Source organism: Falco punctatus, assembly GCF_963210335.1.
Source record: "Falco punctatus genome assembly, chromosome: 19".
Taxonomy (NCBI): domain Eukaryota; kingdom Metazoa; phylum Chordata; class Aves; order Falconiformes; family Falconidae; genus Falco; species Falco punctatus.
The window spans coordinates 110,367-128,896 of record NC_137599.1 but is presented as its reverse complement, the minus strand read 5'-3'; the positions used below and the strand labels follow the sequence as shown (position 1 = coordinate 128,896).

Here is an 18,530-nt window from a genome sequence, read left to right as displayed (position 1 = left end):
GTGTTCCTCGGGGGGGGGGGGAATGTAGGGGGACCCCCCCCGTCTCTTCCCCATTGTGGTTTTAGAGGACACACCCCCCCCCTTCAGCTCCGGGGGGGCATAAAGTACTTCAGGTCGCAGTCCCTGGGGGGGAAGCAGGGGGGGGTTAGAGGGGAGCCCTGTATTTATCAGGGATGGGGTTGGGTTTTTATTGGGGGGGGGGGCGGGGATTAAGGCCCATTTCCGCCCCCCCCCCCCATGGTTTTGGGGTCTCTGGGGAGGGTCTTGGGGTGTGAGGGGGGATTTTTGGGGGTACCTGGGGTAGCGCTGTCCCCGTTTGCGCCTGAATTCAGCCTCATCCACCGTCCAGACGGCCCCGCGCACGTTTTCCACTCGCACGAAGCACTTGTGCAGGCTCAGGTTGTGGCGCACGGCGTTCTGCAGCGAGGGGGGGCACCCCAGGAAATTGGGGGGCTGCCCCCCCTCAAATCCCCTGAGGAATTTTTTTGGAGGAGGGCATCTGGTGCATGTTTAGGGGTTTTGGAGGGGGTTTGGGGGCTGTCTGAGCTGTTGCAAGGGGGGTGGTGATGGTTGGAGAGGTGCTGGGAGAATTTAGGGTCCCCCCCCCCCGTTTTTTTTCATGGGGGGTCCCCGGGGACCAATTTGGGGGTCCCACCTTCCGAATGGCAACATTTTGGGGGTGGGAGGAAACAAGGTTTGGGGTTTCCCTTTCCCAGTGATGGTGGGGGGCAGTGCTGGGGGGGAGTGCTCAGAGTGCCCCCCACCCAGGAAGTGGGAGTGCTGGAGGGGAGAGCTGGGGGTACGGGGGGGGGTCCCCACCTTCCACGTAGCGGTGTTATGGCGGAAGTACCCAAACATGCGGCTGAACCAGTGGTAGATCTCGCCCAGGGTGCGCTGGCGCTGGGGGGACTCCAGGATGGCCTGGGGACACGGACACACACATTTGGGGGGGGGGGGGGGGGGGGCCACAGCAGGGTTGGGGGGTGTGGGGACATTTGGGGGGGGGGGGGGGGGGATGAGAGGGTTGGGGACATTGGGGGGGGGGGCAATCCCTATAGGGACCAGCCATAGCAACAGGGGACCTGCAGGGGTGTGTGTGAAGGATTTGGGGGGGCTATAAGGGGGGGGGGGTTATAAGGAATCAGCGGGTTGGTATTGGGGGGGGGGGATGCAGGGGCCAAGGGCGCGGGGGGGGGGCAGCATCACTCACCCAGCGAATGAGCATGGCGTAGGTGTAGGGGGGCCGGGCAGTGCTGAGCCGGTAGTACTCCAGTGCTGGGGGGGGAAACAGGGGGTGTCAGTGGGGTCCCAGGCATCCAGCCCCCCACCCCATTATTTAGGGGTGTCATTCCCTCCCACCCCCCAAAACCTGGGGCTCACCTGGGCAGAGCCCCCCATGATCCCAACTGTGCCCCGGGGGGGGCAGCAGCATCTCGGGTTCCCCCTCCACCTCTGGGGGGGCCTGGTGGTTCCAAATTGAGGGGGGCCCAGCGTGGCCCTTCCCAGGGGGGGCCTGAGGGTGGTGAGGACAGTGGTGAGGGGCTGTCAGTGCCCTTGGGGGTCCCAGCCCCAGTTTTGGGGTGTCCCCCCTGCCCTTACCATTGTGGGGGGGCACCTCGGGATGAGCTGTGCCTGCAACAGCCCCAGGCGGTGCCGCTCACGGGCCAACTGCGGGGGGACACAGTTTTGAGGGGCATGGAGGGGGGGGGAGGGGCACGGGGGGGGAGGCTTGGCGTGGAGGTACACGGGTTGGGGGGGGAAGGGCTGGAGGGGTGATGTGCTTGGGGGAGGACGGAGGGGTGGGGGATACAGGCAGGGCACAGGTTTGGGGGAGCACAGGTTTTGGGAGGGACAGATTTGGGAAGGGTCATGGTTTTGGGGGGGGGTGTCACAGGGCGGTTTTTTTTTGGGGGGGGGGGTTAGGAGGAGCCTCCTCACCTGCTGCTCCAGCTCCTGGATTCTCTCCAGCTGCCGCAGGCACTGTGCCACCTCCCCCAGGTCACAGCGGGGTCCCCTGGGGGGGGGGCACATATTTTTTTTGGGGGGTGGGGGCGGTGAGGATCTAGGTGCCTGGGACCCCCACACCCCCCCAAAAAAGGGACCCAGGTATCTGGGCCCTTCACTCACCTGGGGGGCTGAGCGGCATTTGGGGGCGGCTGGGGGGGGTCGCTGCCGGCAGGGGCGGGTGAGGAGGCTCGGTCACGGCCCGGGGGATCTTTGGAGCTCCACTCAAAACCAGGGAGACCTGGAAGAATTTTTTTTTTTTTTTTTTTTTGGGGGGGGGGGGGCATAAAAAAAAAAGGGGGCAGACCCCCACAAAGGAGGGGGTGCAGGTTGGGGGGAGGGCTTACCATGTGCTGGGGGGAGCCGTGTCCGCATCACCAGCACCCCGGGGTGCTGGATGTGCAGGAGGGGGGGGCACGACCCCCCCTCAGGCGGCACCTATATATTTTTTGGGGGGGGGGGGCGGGAAGGAGAGGTGAACCCCCACATCCTGACGCACCCCTCCCCACCCTTACCAGGGACCCAGGTGTCTGGGCTGTGCCCCCCCCACACACCTGTGTGCGCCGAGGGACCCCCCCATCTCCGCGGGTCAGCACCGTGGGGCGATCCTGGGGGCTGCGGGGGGGGCGGCGCTGCCTGGGGAGGGGGGGAAGTGTGAGACACCTCCCCCCCTGCAAGTGTGCGAGAGGCCTGGGCGCGTGTGCGAGCCGCCTCGCACGAGGGCCCTGCGTCACGGCAAGTCCCGACACGCGTGCGTGGGGGGGGGACGGACACCCCCTCCAGAGCTGTGGCACCCCTGGTTACGTGTGTCCCCCCTCTCCCAGTACCTCCCAGTACAGACTGGGCCCACTCCCATCCTCCACTGGCAAACCCCCACGTCACATCTGCAGTCACCCTGTGGAGCTCCCAGTCCATCCCAGTGCCCCCCAGTCCTTCCCAGTAACCCCTCTCAGTCCTTTCCAGTTTCCCCCAGCCCTTTCCGGCATCCCCCAGCAAGTCACAGTCCCTTCCAGTCCTTTCCAGCAGTCCCCAGTCCCTCCCAGTAGGCTGCAATCCCTCCCAGTCCTTTCCAGTGCCACCCAGTCCATCCCAGTACACCCTAGCACCCTCCCAGACCCCGCCAGCCTCCCCATTTTCCCCACCCAACACTCTTCCAGCCCCTCCTGGCACATGGCACTCCCCAGTCCATCCGAGTGCTTCCCAGTACCCCCAGTCTCACTCCCCAGCCCCCTCCAGTCCTACCCAGTCACTCCAGAACCTTCCCAGTCCCACCCAGCATCACTCCAGTGCCCCCCAAGTCCCATCCAGCACCACGCCGCTGCCCTGTAGTGTGTTCCCAGTGCCTCCCAGTGCCCCCAGCTCACGGGTCCCGGGCGCCCGCCATGGCTCTGGGCGACACTTGGGTGCCTCCACCCCTGATTTATAGACGGGAAACCACAGCTCTGAGTCACGGCGGGGGCGGGGGGCCGGGGATGGGCCCCCCCAGACCCAAAAGGGCACCCCAAAAATGGCCGGGGTAGCAAGGGTCCCAAGAGGACAGGGTACAGGCACCCCCAAAATGCTAAGAAATGCCCCAAAACATCTGGGAACAGACACCCTGAAACAGCCGCGATGAGATGCTTCAAAATGCAGAGAAATGCCTCAAAATGGCCGGGTAGACACATCCCTAATTGATCAGGCAAAGACACCCTAAAATGCAGAAAAATGCCCCCAAAAGACCAGGCAGAACCCCCCCAGAATTGGACAGAGACACCCCGAAATGCAGAGAAATGCCCCAAGATACTTCAAAACAACTAAAGGGAAACACCCTGAAACCTGTAGAAATGGCCCAAAACGGCCAGAGACACCACAAATCGGTCGGGCACAGACACCCCAAAATGAGGAGAAATGCCCCCAAAAAACTGGCCACAGGCACCGTAAAATGGCCACAAAGAAACACCCCAAGATAACCAGGGAGGAAACACCCTAAAACCTGCAGAAATGCCCCTCAACAGCTGGATGAAAACACCCCAAATCAGCCACGCAGAGATTCCCCAAAATGCACGGAAATGCCGCAAAGACTCAAGAAAGACACCTCAAAACTGCGGGACAGAAACAGCGCAAAATGCCAAAAAATGCCCTAAAATGGCCGGATAGAAACACCTCAAAAATACGGATAAATGCCCCAAAACAGCTGGGCAGAAACACCCCAAATCAGCCAGGTTGAGATGCCCCAAAATGGGGAGAAATGCCCCAAAATAAATGGGCACAGACACCCTAAAATGGCCGGATAGAGACACCCCAAAATGCAACAAAATGCCCCCAAAACTGCCAGGCAGAGAAAACCCCAAAGCCGCCAGGCTGAAACACCCCAAAACCAGGAGAAATGCCCCCAAAGTGACACCCTGAGGCAGCCGGATGGTGCCCCCCCAAAACAGGGCTGCCGCCCCCATTCCCGCACCAGAAAACACTCCAAAACGCCCCAAAAAGCCGCTTTGCAATGTCTCAAAATGGACCCAAATTCCTCATGCACCCCCAAATCCCTAAAAATTGCTCCGAAAGGGCAAAAGGCCTCAATAAAGGCCCCCCCTCCCCCACAGCCTTATAATTTGGGGGGTGGGGAGGGGGGGGGTGTTGTTTTCCAGCTGCAGGCCCCACTTTTTGCCCTTTTTGCGAAGAAACCGCACACCCGAAACCCGCTGATTTAATGTTATTTTTTTTGATGCTTTCAGACCCCGAACTCCCCCCACTTTAACCCAAACCTGCTCCTGGTTTCAGCGCCCTGAGACCCCTCCCTGGTTTCAGGGTGGGGGGGTGTTTGGGGGTGTTTTTTCACCCCCTGGGACTTCCCCAGCCTGAAGCGACTTGAAACTCGCCCCAAGACAGCAGGAAATGAGGGGGGGGGGGGGCGCATGAGAGGGGACCCAGGCGTCTGGGCCTGCTCCCCGCCCCCCCCCCCCCAAATACCACCCCCCCAGGGACCCCCCAACCCCATCCCTGTGGCAGCCACGTGCTGCAGCGTGAGGGCGTACGTGGGCCCCTCATGCGAAGGCTGTTGCACATCGACCACCCCCCCTCCTTGTGCAAGCGAGTGTTAGGGTGCAGCCCCACCCCCTCCAAACTGCCCCCCCCCCCCCAGCCCCGCTCACCAGCAGCACCCCGCTCGCCTGCCCGCCCCGCCTGAGGCACCCCGCTTTTTATGGTGTACCCCTCCACCCTGTGATGTCAGAGAACACTCCCCCTCCTGAGGGGGGGGGGGTCCTGGGGGGCCCCCCCAAATCCTCCACATACACACCCCGTTTCCGCCCCCTCCCCATAGGGTTTTGGGGGGGCAGCAGCATCACTCCAATCTTTCACTAGTCCTGCAGGTTCCTTTTGCGGGGGGTGTGGAAGGGCACAAAGGGACTCGGGCATCCGGGGGACCCCGCTTTTCTCCCAGTGCCCCCCCCCCCAAGGGCTGCAACCACCTGAGGGACCCCACTTTTCCCCCCACAGCCCCTGGGGACCCGCGACTACAGTGTTGCCCCCCCAGAGCCAAAGACCCCCACCCGGGGCGAGGGGGGGGCCACCAGCCTCCAGGACCACACAGCCTCCCCAGACACCCCTTGGGGGGACCCAGGCGCCCTGGCGGGGAGGGGGCACGCTCCCCTCCTCGCCCCCGCGGCTGGACCCCAGGCCCCGCCCCCTCGGCGCTGGCCCCGCCCCCGCCCCAGGCCCCGCCCCCGCGCAGCGCCTCCCGGCCCCACCCCCTCCCGCCATGGCCCGGGCACCCGCCTCCGCCCCGGCGCCCCCCCCGCCCGCTCCTTGGCCGGACTCCCGGCATGCCCCGCGCCGGGGGGGTCCTTCCCAGACTACCCCACGGCCCGGGACCCCCCCCCCCTCCCCACATGCCCCCCCCGGTGGCGGTTCCCCCCCCCCGCCGGACGCCTGGCTCTCGGTCCTGCCCCTCCCGGACGCCTGGGAGCCCCTGGGGAGCCCCGACACCCCCGCGTCGCCCCCCCCGGGGGGCCCTGACACCCCCGCGGCCCCAGCCCCGGGGGGGGGGTCCCGGAGGGTCCTTTTCGCCGACGCTTTGGGGCTCCCCCTCACCCGCCTGCGGCAATACAGGCCCTGGGACCCCCGGGGGCGGGGGGGAGTCCCGGGGGGGGGAAGCGGGGGTTTTGGGGGACCCCGCCAGGGTGGGGAGGAGGGCGAGGGGGGGGAGCAGCCCCCCGTGAGCTGGATGAGGCCTGGGAAGGGCAGGTAAGAGATGGGGGGCGGGGGGGAAGGCCCAAATAATGGGGTCACACCCCCCCTCCCTGCATGTGCCCCCCAAAATTGGGAGGGGGGGACCATGGGGCATGCCTGGGTTCCCCCACCCGGTCCCCCGAATGTGGGTCACCCTCTGATGGGGGTGCAGACCCAAACTGGGGGGGGGGCCCTCTCCAGTGACACCCCTCCCTCCATGTGTTGTGTCCATCCCCCCCCGAAAGGCTGCAGGAGGCGGAGGACGTGCAGCCCCTACCCCCTGACTGCAGCGTGGGTAAGTATCATGCCCTCCCCCTCAATTTTAGGGGTACACCCCCCAAATTTTGGGGGTACCCTACCTCATCCCCCTTTTCCTTCCCACAGAGCCTGACCCTTCCCCAACGCCCCCTGCAGATGTGGAGCAGCCCCCGGCACAGGTGAGGACACCCCCCACCCCCCAAATTGGGGTGCCTCCCCCCTCATGGAAGGAGGTACCCCAAAATCCTGCCCCCCCTTCCCCCCAGGGCTCCGAGGAGGAGGCTGTGGCGCGGGAACTGGAGCAGCTCTACCTCTCCCACCTCCGCCGGCTGCGGGGGGAGCCTGACGACAACGGGGCCCCTCCCCCCAGAAACGGGGGTCTCCCTTTCCCCGAACGAGCCCCCAACACCTCGTTAGCTAATGAGATGGCACTGCGTTACGAGGCGGGGGTGGGTCGCCACAGCCCCCCGGTTTTATTAGGGGGGGGAGGGCCAGTGGAGGGGGCATTGGTGGTGCCGGCAAGGCCCCCCCGGGGAAGGGGTTTGGGGGGGGCCCTGAGGGGCTGTGGGGTGGTGTTGGCCTTGGCCGTGCTGGTACCAGTGGCTTGGGGGGATGGGGGGGGGCCCACCGCTGCCCTGGCCTTGGGGCTCTACCTGGCATTGGCCTGGCTGACATGAGGGGACCCCCCCTCAGATTTTCACCCCTGAAGGCATTGGACACCCCTAAATCGGTCAAGGGGGGGGGGGGAGCTGAGTTGCAGCATGGGCCTATTGAACTGCACCCCCAAATTGCCCCCCCCCCCCGGCCCCGGGTGGGGGTGTTGGCCATTTTGTGGGACACCCCACCAATTTCTGTGCACACACCCCTCCTCACAGGTTTTGGGGTGCCCCTCTGTACATACAGCCATAGAAAGATGGTCTCCCCGAGTCCTTGTGGGGGTGATTGTGGTGGGGGTGATTGTGCTGGGGGGGGGGGGGGCGGGGGAAGTGGGTTGGCTGTCCCTGTTTTGGGGCGGGGAGCTGCTTTCCCTCCCTGCTGCTCTCTTGCAGCTGTTTCCTGCCCCTGGGGAAGGTCCCCAGCAAAGGTCACAGGCCCTGTGGGTGACAAACAGCCACCCCCACCCCAGGAGATGGGGGGGCCACTGGTTTCCCGCTAAGGGGTGGGAGGGGGGCCCCCCTTTGGAGTTGTGTCATGGCCTCTGCGTTGTGACTGAGGGGGTCTGCATCCCCTGGGAAGCAGCTGGGAGGGTCCTCAGCCTGCTGGAGGTGGTCAGGAAGGGATATGTATCCCCTGGGAAGCAGGGGTGGGGTGGGGGGTGGGGTCCTCAGCCCGTAGAAGAAAGCCAGGGAGCCTTCAGCCTGCAGTGAGGCGGCTGTGGGGGTCCACAGGCCCTAGAAGGAAGCTGGAGGGGTCCCCAGCCCTCAGTGAGGCGGCTGTGGGGGTCCACAGGCCCTAGAAGGAAGCTGGAGGGGTCCCCAGCCCTCAGTGAGGCGGCTGTGGGGGTCCACAGGCCCTAGAAGGAAGCTGGAGGGGGTCCCCAGCCCTCAGTGAGGGAGCTGCAAGAGGTCACTCAGCCTCCTGGGCATAGCCGGCGAGGGGGGGGGGGGGCGGCCCTCAGCCCATGAACACCGCCAAAAGGGGTTTCCCAGGCCCTGTGATGGTTGAACTCACTGTGATGGTGGTCTGGCCCCTTGGGTGCCATCTGGGGGGGGGGGTCCCGGCCCCTCCGGGACAGGCCCAGTGCGGGGGATGCAGCATCGACACCTCCATCGCCTCAGAGGGAGGGAGGACTGTGGGCGCCGGGGCGGGGCTTCGCGCCTCGCGCGTCACCGCGGGCTGCACGTGCGCGCCGCGCGCTCTAGCTCCACTCCCCCCTCCCCTCCCTTCCAACTCCGACCTGCGTTTTCCCGCCAAAACGGCTCGTACCCATTGGCTCCGCCGTTCTCGCGCCGCCCGCCCACGTGACGAGCGGTCGCCACGGCAACAGCCGTGGGGGACGGGGCGGGCGGGGCCCAGTGACGCGTTCGGTGGGCGGGGCCAGGCGGCGGCGGCGGCAGCGCGCGCTTTTCGGCTATTGCGGCCTAAACGGGGACCCTCCCCCCCACCCCTCCCTGTCCCCCTCCCCGAGCCGCCCCGCTATGAACGGGGCCGGGCCGGAACGGTTCCCCCCGGTTAAACTCCGCCGTCTGCGTGTAACCAGCGGGACGGACCCGACCGCTGCCGTCGCCCTGCGGGAGATGTCACCCCCCGCCGTAGGTCGCGGTAAGGGCAGCGCTGCGCATGCGCGGAACGCTGGGGCCGGGCATGCGCACAGCGGCGGGGGGCGCGCGGGCACTGGTGGGGGCGGGGGCGCCGCCGCTTCTCTCAGGAGGGGCCTGGAGACCCCCGTGGGGCCCAAGGGTGGCCTGGAGACCGCTGTTACCTGCTGCCTAGAGCAGGGGAGAAGGAGTAAGGGGGGCCTGGAGACCCCCAGTGAGGTCACGGGGGGCCTGGAGACCACCGTGAGGCCCAAGGGAAGCCTGGAGACCGCCATCACCCACTGCTTGGAGCAGGGGAGGAAGAGTAAAGGGGGCCTAGAGACCACCAGCGAGGTCACAGGGAGCTTGGAGACCACCATGGGGCCCAAGGGAAGCCTGGAGACCGCCGTCACCTGCTGCTTGGAGCAGGGGAGAAGGAGCAGTGGGGGTCTGGAGACCACCAGCGGGGTCACAGGGAGCCTGGGGACTGATGCTTCCCTCAGCAGGAGCCTGAAGACCATTAGCAGGTGCAAGCGGGGCCTGAAGACCACTATCGGGGCCAAGGGGAGCCCGGAGCCTCCTGTTACCCACTGCTTGGATCAGGGGAGAAGCGGGAAGGGGGGCCTGGAGACCACCGCTGAGCCTGAGGGGAGCCTGGAGACCACTGCCACCATCTCCTCGGAGCAAAGCCAAGGTGGGAGAAGGGTCTCAGAGCCCAAGGGAGGTCCGGCCCCCAGCATGCGGCAGAAGAACCACAGCCTGGAGGACTGCTCAGTGATTTCTCTCAATGAGGACGAAGAGGAAGAGGAGGAGGTGGAAGGCCCCAGGCAGTACCTGGTGGCCCTGGAGGCCGTACAGCTGGAGCTAGAGGCTGTGGAGGAGGAGGCAGCTCATGCTTTCCGCCACCTCCACACCAAATTCTGGCTCCGCCGGCAGCCCCACCTGCAACGCCGCAACTGCCTCATCCAGCACATCCCCGGCTTCTGGGTCACTGCTGTATCCTTTCAAGGGGTGGGGTTGGGTTGGAATTTGGGGGGGGGGGGGGGGGGGGGGAGGGAAGTGGCGAACCACTGAACTCCACAATCCAGTTCTCCTTGACCCCCCCTATCCTCCCCAGTTCCTGAACCACCCCCAGCTCTCGGCCATGATCAGCGACCGTGACGAGGATGTGCTGAGCTACATGACGAGTTTAGAGGTGCCTGGGTGCCCCTGGGGGGATGTTGCAGGGAGGTATGGGGGCACACACCACACCCCCTACAAAAGGAAGGAGGGTGACATAGGCTTGGGTCCTGCAGGTGGAGGAGTTTGGCGACGCCCAACCTGGGTGCAGGATCAAATTCTTCTTCAGCATCAACCCCTACTTCCAGAACGACGTCGTGGCCAAGGAATTTGTCCATGGCCCCTCCGGTGGGTGATGAGGGGTTGGGGCGGAGGGGAGCACCCCCATTTCCTACAGCCCAGGGAGGGATTTTGGGGGATCCAGAGTGACCCCCTTTCCCTCCCCCCAGGCCACTTGGTATCCCGTTCGACCCCCATCCGATGGTGGCAGGGGCAGGACCCCTGTTCTCACCCCCACAAAGGTCCCCCAGCTCCCCGCAGCTTCTTTGCTTGGTTTGGGGATCACAGCTTCCCTGCAAGGGACCACATCGCTGACGTAAGTCCCAGTGCTCCCAGCATCCCCTTTCTCAGTGTTTCCAGTATCCCTCCTAGTCCCAGGAGTCCTGACCCACCCCCAATCTCTCCCTCAGATCATCAAAGAAGAACTGTGGCCAAACCCACTGCAGTTCTACCTGCTGGGCGAGGGAGCTGAAGGGACCCCTGAAAGGTCAGCTGTGACGTGGGGCGGGGGGGAGGTAGCTGGGGGGTACCCCAAGGTTTTGGGGATACTGGAAAGGAACCCCAAAGCTTTGCTCCCATCCTGTTAACACCCCCACCCACAGGGAGAGTGGGGAGGACTGCGTGGTGATCGTGGACGATGACGATGAGGATGTACAGGAGATCCCTGATGATGGGGATGGTAAGCAATCCCCCCCTTGGAGTACTCCTGTACCCCTCACCTGAGGAAATGGGGGGTCTAGAAGCACCCCCAATTACCCCAGACCCCCCTAAAGTCCTCCTGGAGGAGGCAGGGGGGCTGACTTTTTGTATGTCTCTGTGTCCAGGCAGCGGTGTGGAAGAGATCCTGACTGAGGAGCCTCCCAGTCCCCCAGACGGACGGACAGACACTGGTGGGGACAGAGATTAATGGGCAGGGGGGTTGGGGGTGCTACACCATCCCTCCCCGGAAGGCATTGCGGGTAATGAGGGGCTGGGGGGGGGCCAACACAGCTCAGGGTGTCTGTTGGCCTTGAACCCCCCTGAGGCCCCCCCCTATGAACACCCCGGGGGGGGTGTCCCCAATCTCCCTCCCTCCTTCCTCCAAAATCACCGCCCCCTCTATACAGGAAGAGAAATACAATTAATTTAGGACTGGTTTTGTACATTTTGGGCCAAGAACTTGTAAAATCGTCTTTTTATATCTGAAAATATAAAGATTTAATGTGCTACACAGACATTCCTCTGAACCTCCAAATTCCCTGCCTTAGTGAATGATGACGTCAAGAGGGGGGGGTGGGGTGATTTTACTTCGTTAGGTCATTGCCCGCCCCCCCCCCCCCTTCCCCTGCCATCAGTTTTCTAGTGAGGGGCCTCCTGGCTTTGGGGGTCCCCCACGGGTTCCTCGTTGTGGGGGGGCTGGATGCCGAGGATGGGGAAGGCCCCCACAAGCTGTTCCCGGGCGTCCCCAGCGAAGCGGTTGCGCAGGAAAGCAGGGAGCCCCCTGCCCAGGGGCACCCGCACCAGCCCCTGCACCTGTAGGGGGGGGGGGGGAATTCCCCAAAGTGCCAGGGACACCCCAGTGCCGCGCCGCCCCCCGCCCATCACCCCACCCCCCCCCAGCGCTGTCAATTCCTCCCAGTCCCACACAGAGGGGGAATGGGGTCCGGATCATGCCCCCCGCCCAGGTATCTGTGTCCCCCAGTGCCTGCCCCCTACCTCAGACCCCCCAAGACTCCCATATCCCCCCCCCCCCCCAATGCTGTCACTCCCTCCCAGCCACACACGGAGGGGAAATGGGGTCCGGATCGTGCCCCCCGCCCAGGTAACCGTGTCCCCCCGCCTCCAGTGCCGGGCTCCCCCCTCAGACTCCCCCAGTATACTGCTGGGGTCCCCCAGCCCCTCCCGCCGGTAGCTTCCCCCCCCTCTCAGCCCGCCACCCCCCCCTCCGGTGCCGGGATGCCCCCTCCGACCCCCCACGGACGTCACAGCTCTCCCGGTGCCTGCTGCCCCCCTGATACGACCCTCCCCACCTCCAGGCCGTGCTCCGGTGACCGCGGGCCACCCCTCTCGATGGCCACCAGCTGCTCCAATGGTAACCGCCGGATGTAGAAATGCGTCACGAGCCCGACGTCACTTCCGCTTCCGCCACCCGCCGCCGGCCAGGCCCTAGCGCCGCAGTGATGGCCGGGTCCCAAACGCAGTTCGGCCGCCGCCGGGCCCAGCTCTTCCAGCAGCTCCCGGTGCAGCCCAGCCTCCAGCGACTCCTCGCCGGGCTCCACCAATCCTCCCGGGAAGCCAAACCGGCCGTCGAACCGCAGCTGCATCTACCGGAGCGGTGGCGGAATCAGCGGCGGGAAGGAGCCGCGAGGCCCTCCCTGTTCCCCCGGACGTACCAGCACCGCGTACCCCGGCGGAGGAGAGCCGGCGGGCAGCGGGGCGTACAGCAGGACGTGGCAGGCGTGCCGCCAGCCCGGTTCCCCTGCCCGGTTCCCGGCCGCGTTCCGGTGGAGGCCCAGCGCCTCCGCCCGGCTCAGCGCCGCCGCCGGCTCCCCGCTCTCCCACATGGCGGCGCCGCAACTGCGCGTCTCCGCCAATCAGCGCACGGGTAGCCCCAAAGACCGCGGCGCCTCCACCAATCAGCGGATGAGGGGGCCAGAAAAAGCCCCGCCCCCAGCAAATACCATCGCAGGCAACTCTGCATTGCTTGGCCACGCCCCCTCACATCGCTCCATTCACCCCACGGCTTGGGGGGAGGGGGGGGGGGGAGCCGCACAGAGCGACACCCCCCCCCCCCCAGATTGTCCCACCCCCACACACACACAATGCCACATGCTCCCCCAAGCTGGGGGGACAGGACAGGGGGGCAGAAGAGCCACAAGCTGGACAGGGAGGGGGTTTATTGCTGCCCCCCTCCCCAGCACCAAGTTCGGGGGGGGGCCCTGGAGTGGGGGGTCCCAGTGTTTTTTTTAGGGGGGGTGGGGTCCCTATGAAGCAGAGTCAGAGGCCTCAGAGCTGTCTTTGACATCGGTGCTCTCGGTGGTCTCGCTAACCTCGCTGACGTCTTTGCTGTCGACTCCCCCATCTTCAGGAGCTGAGGGCACCACTGGTGGTTGAGGGGGGCCCCCCCCACTCCCACAAACCCCCTCCCCACCCCGGGGGGGCTCAGTGGGAGCTGGGGGGCGGCCACGCTCCTTCTGCTCCACCTGCTTCCGCAACTGGAAAGGGGACAGAGGGAGAATGTAAATAAATAAATAAATAAGGTTTACAGTGGTACGGGGGGAGGCAAAAAAGACTTGCAATGACCCTGGGGGGGGCAGCCCCCCCACATAAGAGCTCGGGGGAGGTCCCGCAGGTGTGGCACTACCTCATCTGCCATTTGGGTGAGGTCCCGCTTCATGGCGTAGGCATCCTCCCCGTCTGCGTAGTATTTGGGCTCCACCTCGCTTATCCTGGGCGGTGACACACCCGGGGGGGGAGGGGGCGTTATTTGGGGGGTACACAACAAATCAGGGGAGTGTTTTGGGAAGGGGGGGGGCATGGAGAGTGATATTTTTGGGGTGTCCCCCCAGCCTACCACCCATTTTGTCTTCTCAATGTGCAATGTGGCCATGAATCCTCCCAGAGATTTAGGACTCACACCCACAACCAGGCCCCCCCAATACCCCCCCAACCCACTAGGCCCCCCCCAGTACCATCCAACGCCCCCTCCCATAACCCCCAGCTCCCCGAACACCCCCCCCACACACACACACACCACACTCACTGGAAGTTGAGGGTGTTGGAGTAGAGGTGCAGAGCTGCCCGGTTGCTGCGGTATAAAAAATTAAAGGGGTGGGAGGGTTATTTTTGGGGGATCCCCAATTGGTTTGTGATTTGGGGGGACCCCCAGGGGGCTCTTTTTTGCGGGGGGTGTGGTGGGGGATCTCACCTCTTACGGACGTGGAGGGAGACGTACTTGGCGTTGAAGTTCTCAATCATAGCCCGGGATGCCTGGTCCATCAGCTTCTGCGCCAGCCCCAGGCGCCGGTGGGATCTCTTCACTGCCTTTTTGCGGGGGATTACAGACACCGTGGGGTACCCCAAAACCCACCTGGGACACCCCAAAACTACCCAGATACCCACAGATCGCCAGGATACTCCAACACCCCTAATTCCTCCCCAAAGAGGCCCCCTTGAACACCTCAAAAAGTCCTCAAGGAGTAACCCAAAAGCTCAAACCCACTCTGAGAGCCCCCTCAACCTCTTCAGAATCCACACAGACCCTTCAAAGAGCACCCTAAAATTCCTCAAGTGACCCCCCCAAACCTTCTGACTCACTCCGAGACCCCCAAACCCCTCAAAAGAAGGCCCCAAACACTCTCAAGTGTCCCCCAAATCCCTTAAAACCCACCTTCAAATACTCATACTCTCAAGAGCTCCCCAAACCCCTCAAAGAATACCCAAGGAGGTAAGAAGACCCCCAAAGAGCACCCCAATACCCACAAATCCCCTTAAAGAGCACCCTAAAGGCACAGACCCATTCAAAGAGCCCCCCCAAATGCCCTTAAAAAACACCCTAAATGCTTGTATCCATAACAATGCACCAAATTCTTCAAAGAGACCCCCAAGACTCTCAAGAAACACTCCAAAACATTTCAAGTGACCCCAAATCCCCTCAAAGTGTACCCAAAAAGTCTCCAACACCGTCGAAGCGCCCCTCAAACTTTCTGACCCACGCCAAGACATCCCCCCCAACCCCTCAAAGAGCACCCCAAATGCACGGGCCCACTCTAAGAGGGCCCTCCAGACACTGAAGGAGCTCCCCAAATTCCTCAAGTGCCCCTACATGCCACAAAGAGCACCTGAAATGCTCAGACCCGCTCCAAAAACCCACCCCAAACCCCTCAAAGACCACCCCAAAACCCTCTCATGGTCCACCAAAACCATCTGACCCCCTTCAAGAGCCCCCCCTGGACATCCCAAGTGCCTTGGTCACCCCCCATAAACACCCTATTGCCTACCAGGGATGTGATGTGTCCATGAGGAACATCATCAGGGTCCTCCTCCCTGCAAGACAACCAGGGTGAGAGCTGATGGGGGGGGCCGACACCCCCAAATCCTGTCAGCAACCCCACCACCCCCACCCCCAAAAAAAAAAAATCAAAGGGAAAGGGGGGGAAAGGCCCCCCCCAAACCACACTCACATCTTGGCCAGGACATAACCCACAATTTTCCCATTTTCGTCTTCAGCGATGTATGAGAGCTGTGGGGAGGGAAAGAGGGGTGATGGGGGTGATTCAGGCATCTCGGGGGGCACCCAGTATCCTGGGGTGGTGGTGGGAACAGAGGGAATGTACCTGGGGCCAGGAAAGGCCATGGTAGAAGTAATACTTCATCTGGTAGTTCTCCGGCAGGCAGAGCAGGTTGCAGTGTTGCATGTTCATCAGGTCCTCGGGCTGCCGGTGGGGCGTGTCAGGGCAGTGGTGACCCGGAACGACCCCAGGGAATGGGGTGACACACCCCGAAGCCAGCCCCGGTACTGCCCAACAGCTTCAGACCCCCCCCCTGACAGCGCACAGTACCCACCTCTGACCCAGCTCCCGGGGCCCGGTATCCCACTCGGAGCCCCCGTTTCCCCCGCAGGGAACCCTCCGGGGGCCGGTATCCCACTCGGAGCCCGGTATCCCACTCGGAGCCCCCGTTTCCCCCGCAGGGAACCCTCCGGGGCCCGGTATCCCCCTCAGACCCCCCAGGAGACGCCGATTCCAGCCTCCCCGAGGCCCGGCTGACCCTCTACCGAGGTCCGCAGCCCCCCCCCGCGACCCCAGCCCCCCTACTCTGCACCCCGGTTCGCCCCCTCCGGGGCCGCCCACCCGCGCGTTTCGGATGTTCATGGTTGCGGCCGCCCCGCCGGCTCCGCCGCCGTCCCTCTCGCCTGTCGCGCCGCTTCCGGCGGAAAAGCTCCCGCCAGCCAATCAGCGCTGACCACGCCCACCTACTGACAGGCACCCAAGCCAATCAGTGACCGGAGTGAGGCATACGACTCCGCCCGCCCCACCCTTTGCCCTCAGTTAATCAGAGGCGAGCTCCGCGCGAGTGACAGCTACCCCGGCGAACCCACGGCTCAGCTGCTACCAACCACAGCTACACCCCGCTGGTGGGTGGGTTTCCCTACCCAATCACGCCTTGCAGCACAGCGGAGTGACAGCGGCGCGAGCCAATAGGGAGGGAGCGGAGGCGGGGCAACGCAGACCACACAGAGGCAGCGTGGCTGAACACGCTTTATTGCGGGGGGGAGGGGGGGCGCACCACGGGGAGCGGAGCAGGGACACCCCCCCACGGGTGAACGGGACGGGAGTTCCCACGCTGGGGAGTGGGGGAGTGGTCCAGGCAGGATCCCCACACCTGGGTAGGGTTGTCCCAGCTCCCAGCGGTGCCCCTGGTCCACATTCCAAGGGCGGGGTGGGGGGTATCCCAATATCCCAGAGTAATCCCCACTCGTGGGGGTCCCCCCTCCTGGAAGGGGGTCTCCCCACTCATGGAAGGGGTCTCTCCACTCATGGAGGGGGTGTGTGTCCCACACATCCCCACACCTTTCCCATCAGAGCATCCCCCAGGGAGTGTCCATCCCTGGTGAGCAGCCCTGCGGATACCCCCGCCTCGCTCCATCACCCCAACATTATTTTGGGGTACGGGGGTGCAGGGCCCCCCCCAATTAAGGCTGCATGCGGAGGGCCCCGTCCAACCTCACCACCTCCCCGTTGACCATGGGGTTCTCAGCCAAGGCTTGGACGAGGTGGGCGTACTCGGCGGGATGTCCCAACCGGGAAGGAAAAGGCACTTGTTGTCCCAAAAAATTCCGAACCTTTTCAGGTAAACCGGCCAACAGCGGGGTGGAGAATAACCCTGAGGAACCCCAAAAATAAAACAACAGAAAGGGGGTGAAACAGGCCACGTGCCCCCCACCACTCCCCACCCCACACATCCCCTGCGTCATTACCGGGAGCAATGGTGACCACGCGGATGCCGAGCGGCGCCAGGTCACGGGCAATGGGGAGGGTCATGCCCACGATGCCGCCCTTGGAGGCTGAGTAGGCCGCCTGTCCCACCTGTGGGGTGGGGGGTACGTGGTTATTTTGGGGTCCCCCTCGACACCCTCCCCGCTGCGGTTGCTGGTGGCGGTGCCCCTCACCTGCCCCTCGAAGGCAGCCACGCTGGCGGTGTTGACCACCAGCCCGCGGTGGCCGTCGGCATCGGGTTTGTTCTGGCTCATCAGGCGGGCACTGAGCCGGGTGACGTTGAAGGTCCCCACCAGGTTCACCTGGGGGAGGGAGGTTGTGGACACCCCCGCGGAAGAAACCCCCCTCCCCACCCTTGGCTTGTGCCTCGGACAACCCCTCACCCCCCTCGCCATGGTCACCCCGTTGGTCAGGGACACCCCGTAGCCACAACACCCCAGTCCCACAAACACCCCGTTGTGCAGGGACAACCCACAACCACCCTGTGACCTCCAACACCCCACCCCCAAAAACACCCTGTTGCCTGGGGACACCCCACACCCCACAACCACCCCATCGACCAGGGATTTTGAACACCTTGCACCCCACCACCACCCCACTAACCTGGAACACCTCACACCACCCTGTTGATTGTGGATACCCCCACGACCACCCTGCTGACCAGGGACACCCCACAACCACCCCCCCCCACCTCCAGAACTCACGTTGATGACCCTCTGGAAGTCCTCCAGCTCATGCACCTTGTCCTTCTTACTGTTGTAGGTCTTGACGGCGATACCCACGCCGGCACAGTTCACCGTCAGGTCCAGGCGGCCAAACTCCTTCTGGGCCAAGGTCAAGGCGGCCCCCACGTCCTCAGCTGAAGTCACCTAGGGGGTCAAGGTGGACCCCACATCAAGGCGGCTGTCACTAGCAGGGAAAAACAGAGGAGACCCCCACCACCCCCCCGGTAGACACAAACCCCACCACCCATGGGTGCTCACATCGGCGGGGGCGAAGGCGCAGCGCTCCCCCAGCTCCTTGGCCAGCTGCCCCCCCGGTGAGGTGGGCAGGTCGAGGAGAACCACCCGAGCCCCCTGTTCCACCAGCCGTTCCACCGTAGCTCGCCCCAGTCCCGAGGCACCGCCGGTCACCAGTGCCACCAGTCCCTAGGATACAAGAGGCGGGGGGGGGTTAGAGGGGAGCCGAGGGGGGCCACCCTACACCCCGGTGGTGGGGGTCTCCCGGTGGTTCCCGGTACCTTCACGCTACGGATGGCCGCCATCGCCCTCCCACCAACCGGCCAATGCGAACGGGAGGCGGCACCGGAGACGGGGCGGAGCTCGGGGGGAGGGGGAGGGGGAAACACACGTGGGGTGTCCCACGGGGTTGGGGGGCAGGATTGGGACCACCCCCGTCCCACAAGGGGACAACAGCTGAGTGTCCCCACCCCCGGGGGTGGGGGGGCGCACACATGGGATTGGAACCCCCAAGGTGCCAGGCTCAGGACCCCCCAGGGATCATGACCCCT

The 18,530-nt window shown here is 64.4% G+C and overlaps 6 protein-coding genes across 9 annotated transcripts; 2 read left to right on the top strand and 4 right to left on the bottom strand.

The window, feature by feature from the left end:
• Position 1: 1 nt before the first annotated feature.
• On the bottom strand, positions 2-4,901 carry LOC308055604 (forkhead box protein P3-like). Of its 4 annotated transcripts, none has more exons than XM_080369775.1 (11): positions 3,316-4,901; positions 2,559-2,640; positions 2,352-2,442; positions 2,128-2,245; positions 1,939-2,014; positions 1,600-1,668; positions 1,381-1,513; positions 1,211-1,275; positions 820-921; positions 296-417; positions 2-123 (listed from the first exon to the last, which is right to left on the bottom strand). In XM_080369775.1, exons 1-11 carry the CDS (start codon positions 3,666-3,668, stop codon positions 84-86), a joined length of 1,251 nt encoding a protein of 416 aa, XP_080225901.1. In that variant the 5' UTR covers positions 3,669-4,901; the 3' UTR covers positions 2-83. The 4 variants fall into 4 exon arrangements, with proteins under 4 accessions (XP_080225901.1, XP_080225900.1, XP_080225903.1 ...); XM_080369774.1 differs by having other exon boundaries at positions 3,277-4,892; XM_080369777.1 differs by having other exon boundaries at positions 3,369-3,528.
• Positions 4,902-5,730: 829 nt separating this feature from the next.
• On the top strand, positions 5,731-7,382 carry LOC308055378 (uncharacterized protein). The gene is made up of 4 exons (XM_080369257.1): positions 5,731-6,225; positions 6,456-6,505; positions 6,595-6,647; positions 6,735-7,382. The coding sequence occupies exons 1-4, from the start codon at positions 5,741-5,743 to the stop codon at positions 7,143-7,145; spliced, it is 999 nt and encodes a 332-aa protein (XP_080225383.1). The 5' UTR covers positions 5,731-5,740; the 3' UTR covers positions 7,146-7,382.
• An 81-nt stretch (positions 7,383-7,463) lies between these two features.
• On the top strand, positions 7,464-11,078 carry TSPYL2 (TSPY like 2). Its single transcript, XM_080369383.1, has 7 exons — positions 7,464-9,701; positions 9,823-9,900; positions 10,001-10,112; positions 10,214-10,359; positions 10,454-10,530; positions 10,646-10,722; positions 10,868-11,078. The coding sequence occupies exons 1-7, from the start codon at positions 8,607-8,609 to the stop codon at positions 10,948-10,950; spliced, it is 1,668 nt and encodes a 555-aa protein (XP_080225509.1). The 5' UTR covers positions 7,464-8,606; the 3' UTR covers positions 10,951-11,078.
• A 268-nt stretch (positions 11,079-11,346) lies between these two features.
• LOC308055449 (U8 snoRNA-decapping enzyme-like) lies at positions 11,347-12,764 on the bottom strand. The gene is made up of 3 exons (XM_080369394.1): positions 12,416-12,764; positions 12,053-12,346; positions 11,347-11,555 (listed from the first exon to the last, which is right to left on the bottom strand). The coding sequence occupies exons 1-3, from the start codon at positions 12,584-12,586 to the stop codon at positions 11,382-11,384; spliced, it is 639 nt and encodes a 212-aa protein (XP_080225520.1). The 5' UTR covers positions 12,587-12,764; the 3' UTR covers positions 11,347-11,381.
• A 137-nt stretch (positions 12,765-12,901) lies between these two features.
• NAA10 (N-alpha-acetyltransferase 10, NatA catalytic subunit) lies at positions 12,902-16,031 on the bottom strand. The gene is made up of 8 exons (XM_080369393.1): positions 15,875-16,031; positions 15,359-15,457; positions 15,206-15,264; positions 15,023-15,068; positions 13,951-14,066; positions 13,786-13,830; positions 13,387-13,471; positions 12,902-13,237 (listed from the first exon to the last, which is right to left on the bottom strand). The coding sequence occupies exons 1-8, from the start codon at positions 15,893-15,895 to the stop codon at positions 13,007-13,009; spliced, it is 702 nt and encodes a 233-aa protein (XP_080225519.1). The 5' UTR covers positions 15,896-16,031; the 3' UTR covers positions 12,902-13,006.
• A 238-nt stretch (positions 16,032-16,269) lies between these two features.
• On the bottom strand, positions 16,270-18,386 carry HSD17B10 (hydroxysteroid 17-beta dehydrogenase 10). The gene is made up of 6 exons (XM_080369389.1): positions 18,261-18,386; positions 18,004-18,168; positions 17,725-17,889; positions 17,194-17,322; positions 17,002-17,110; positions 16,270-16,907 (listed from the first exon to the last, which is right to left on the bottom strand). The coding sequence occupies exons 1-6, from the start codon at positions 18,282-18,284 to the stop codon at positions 16,717-16,719; spliced, it is 783 nt and encodes a 260-aa protein (XP_080225515.1). The 5' UTR covers positions 18,285-18,386; the 3' UTR covers positions 16,270-16,716.
• Positions 18,387-18,530: the final 144 nt, after the last annotated feature.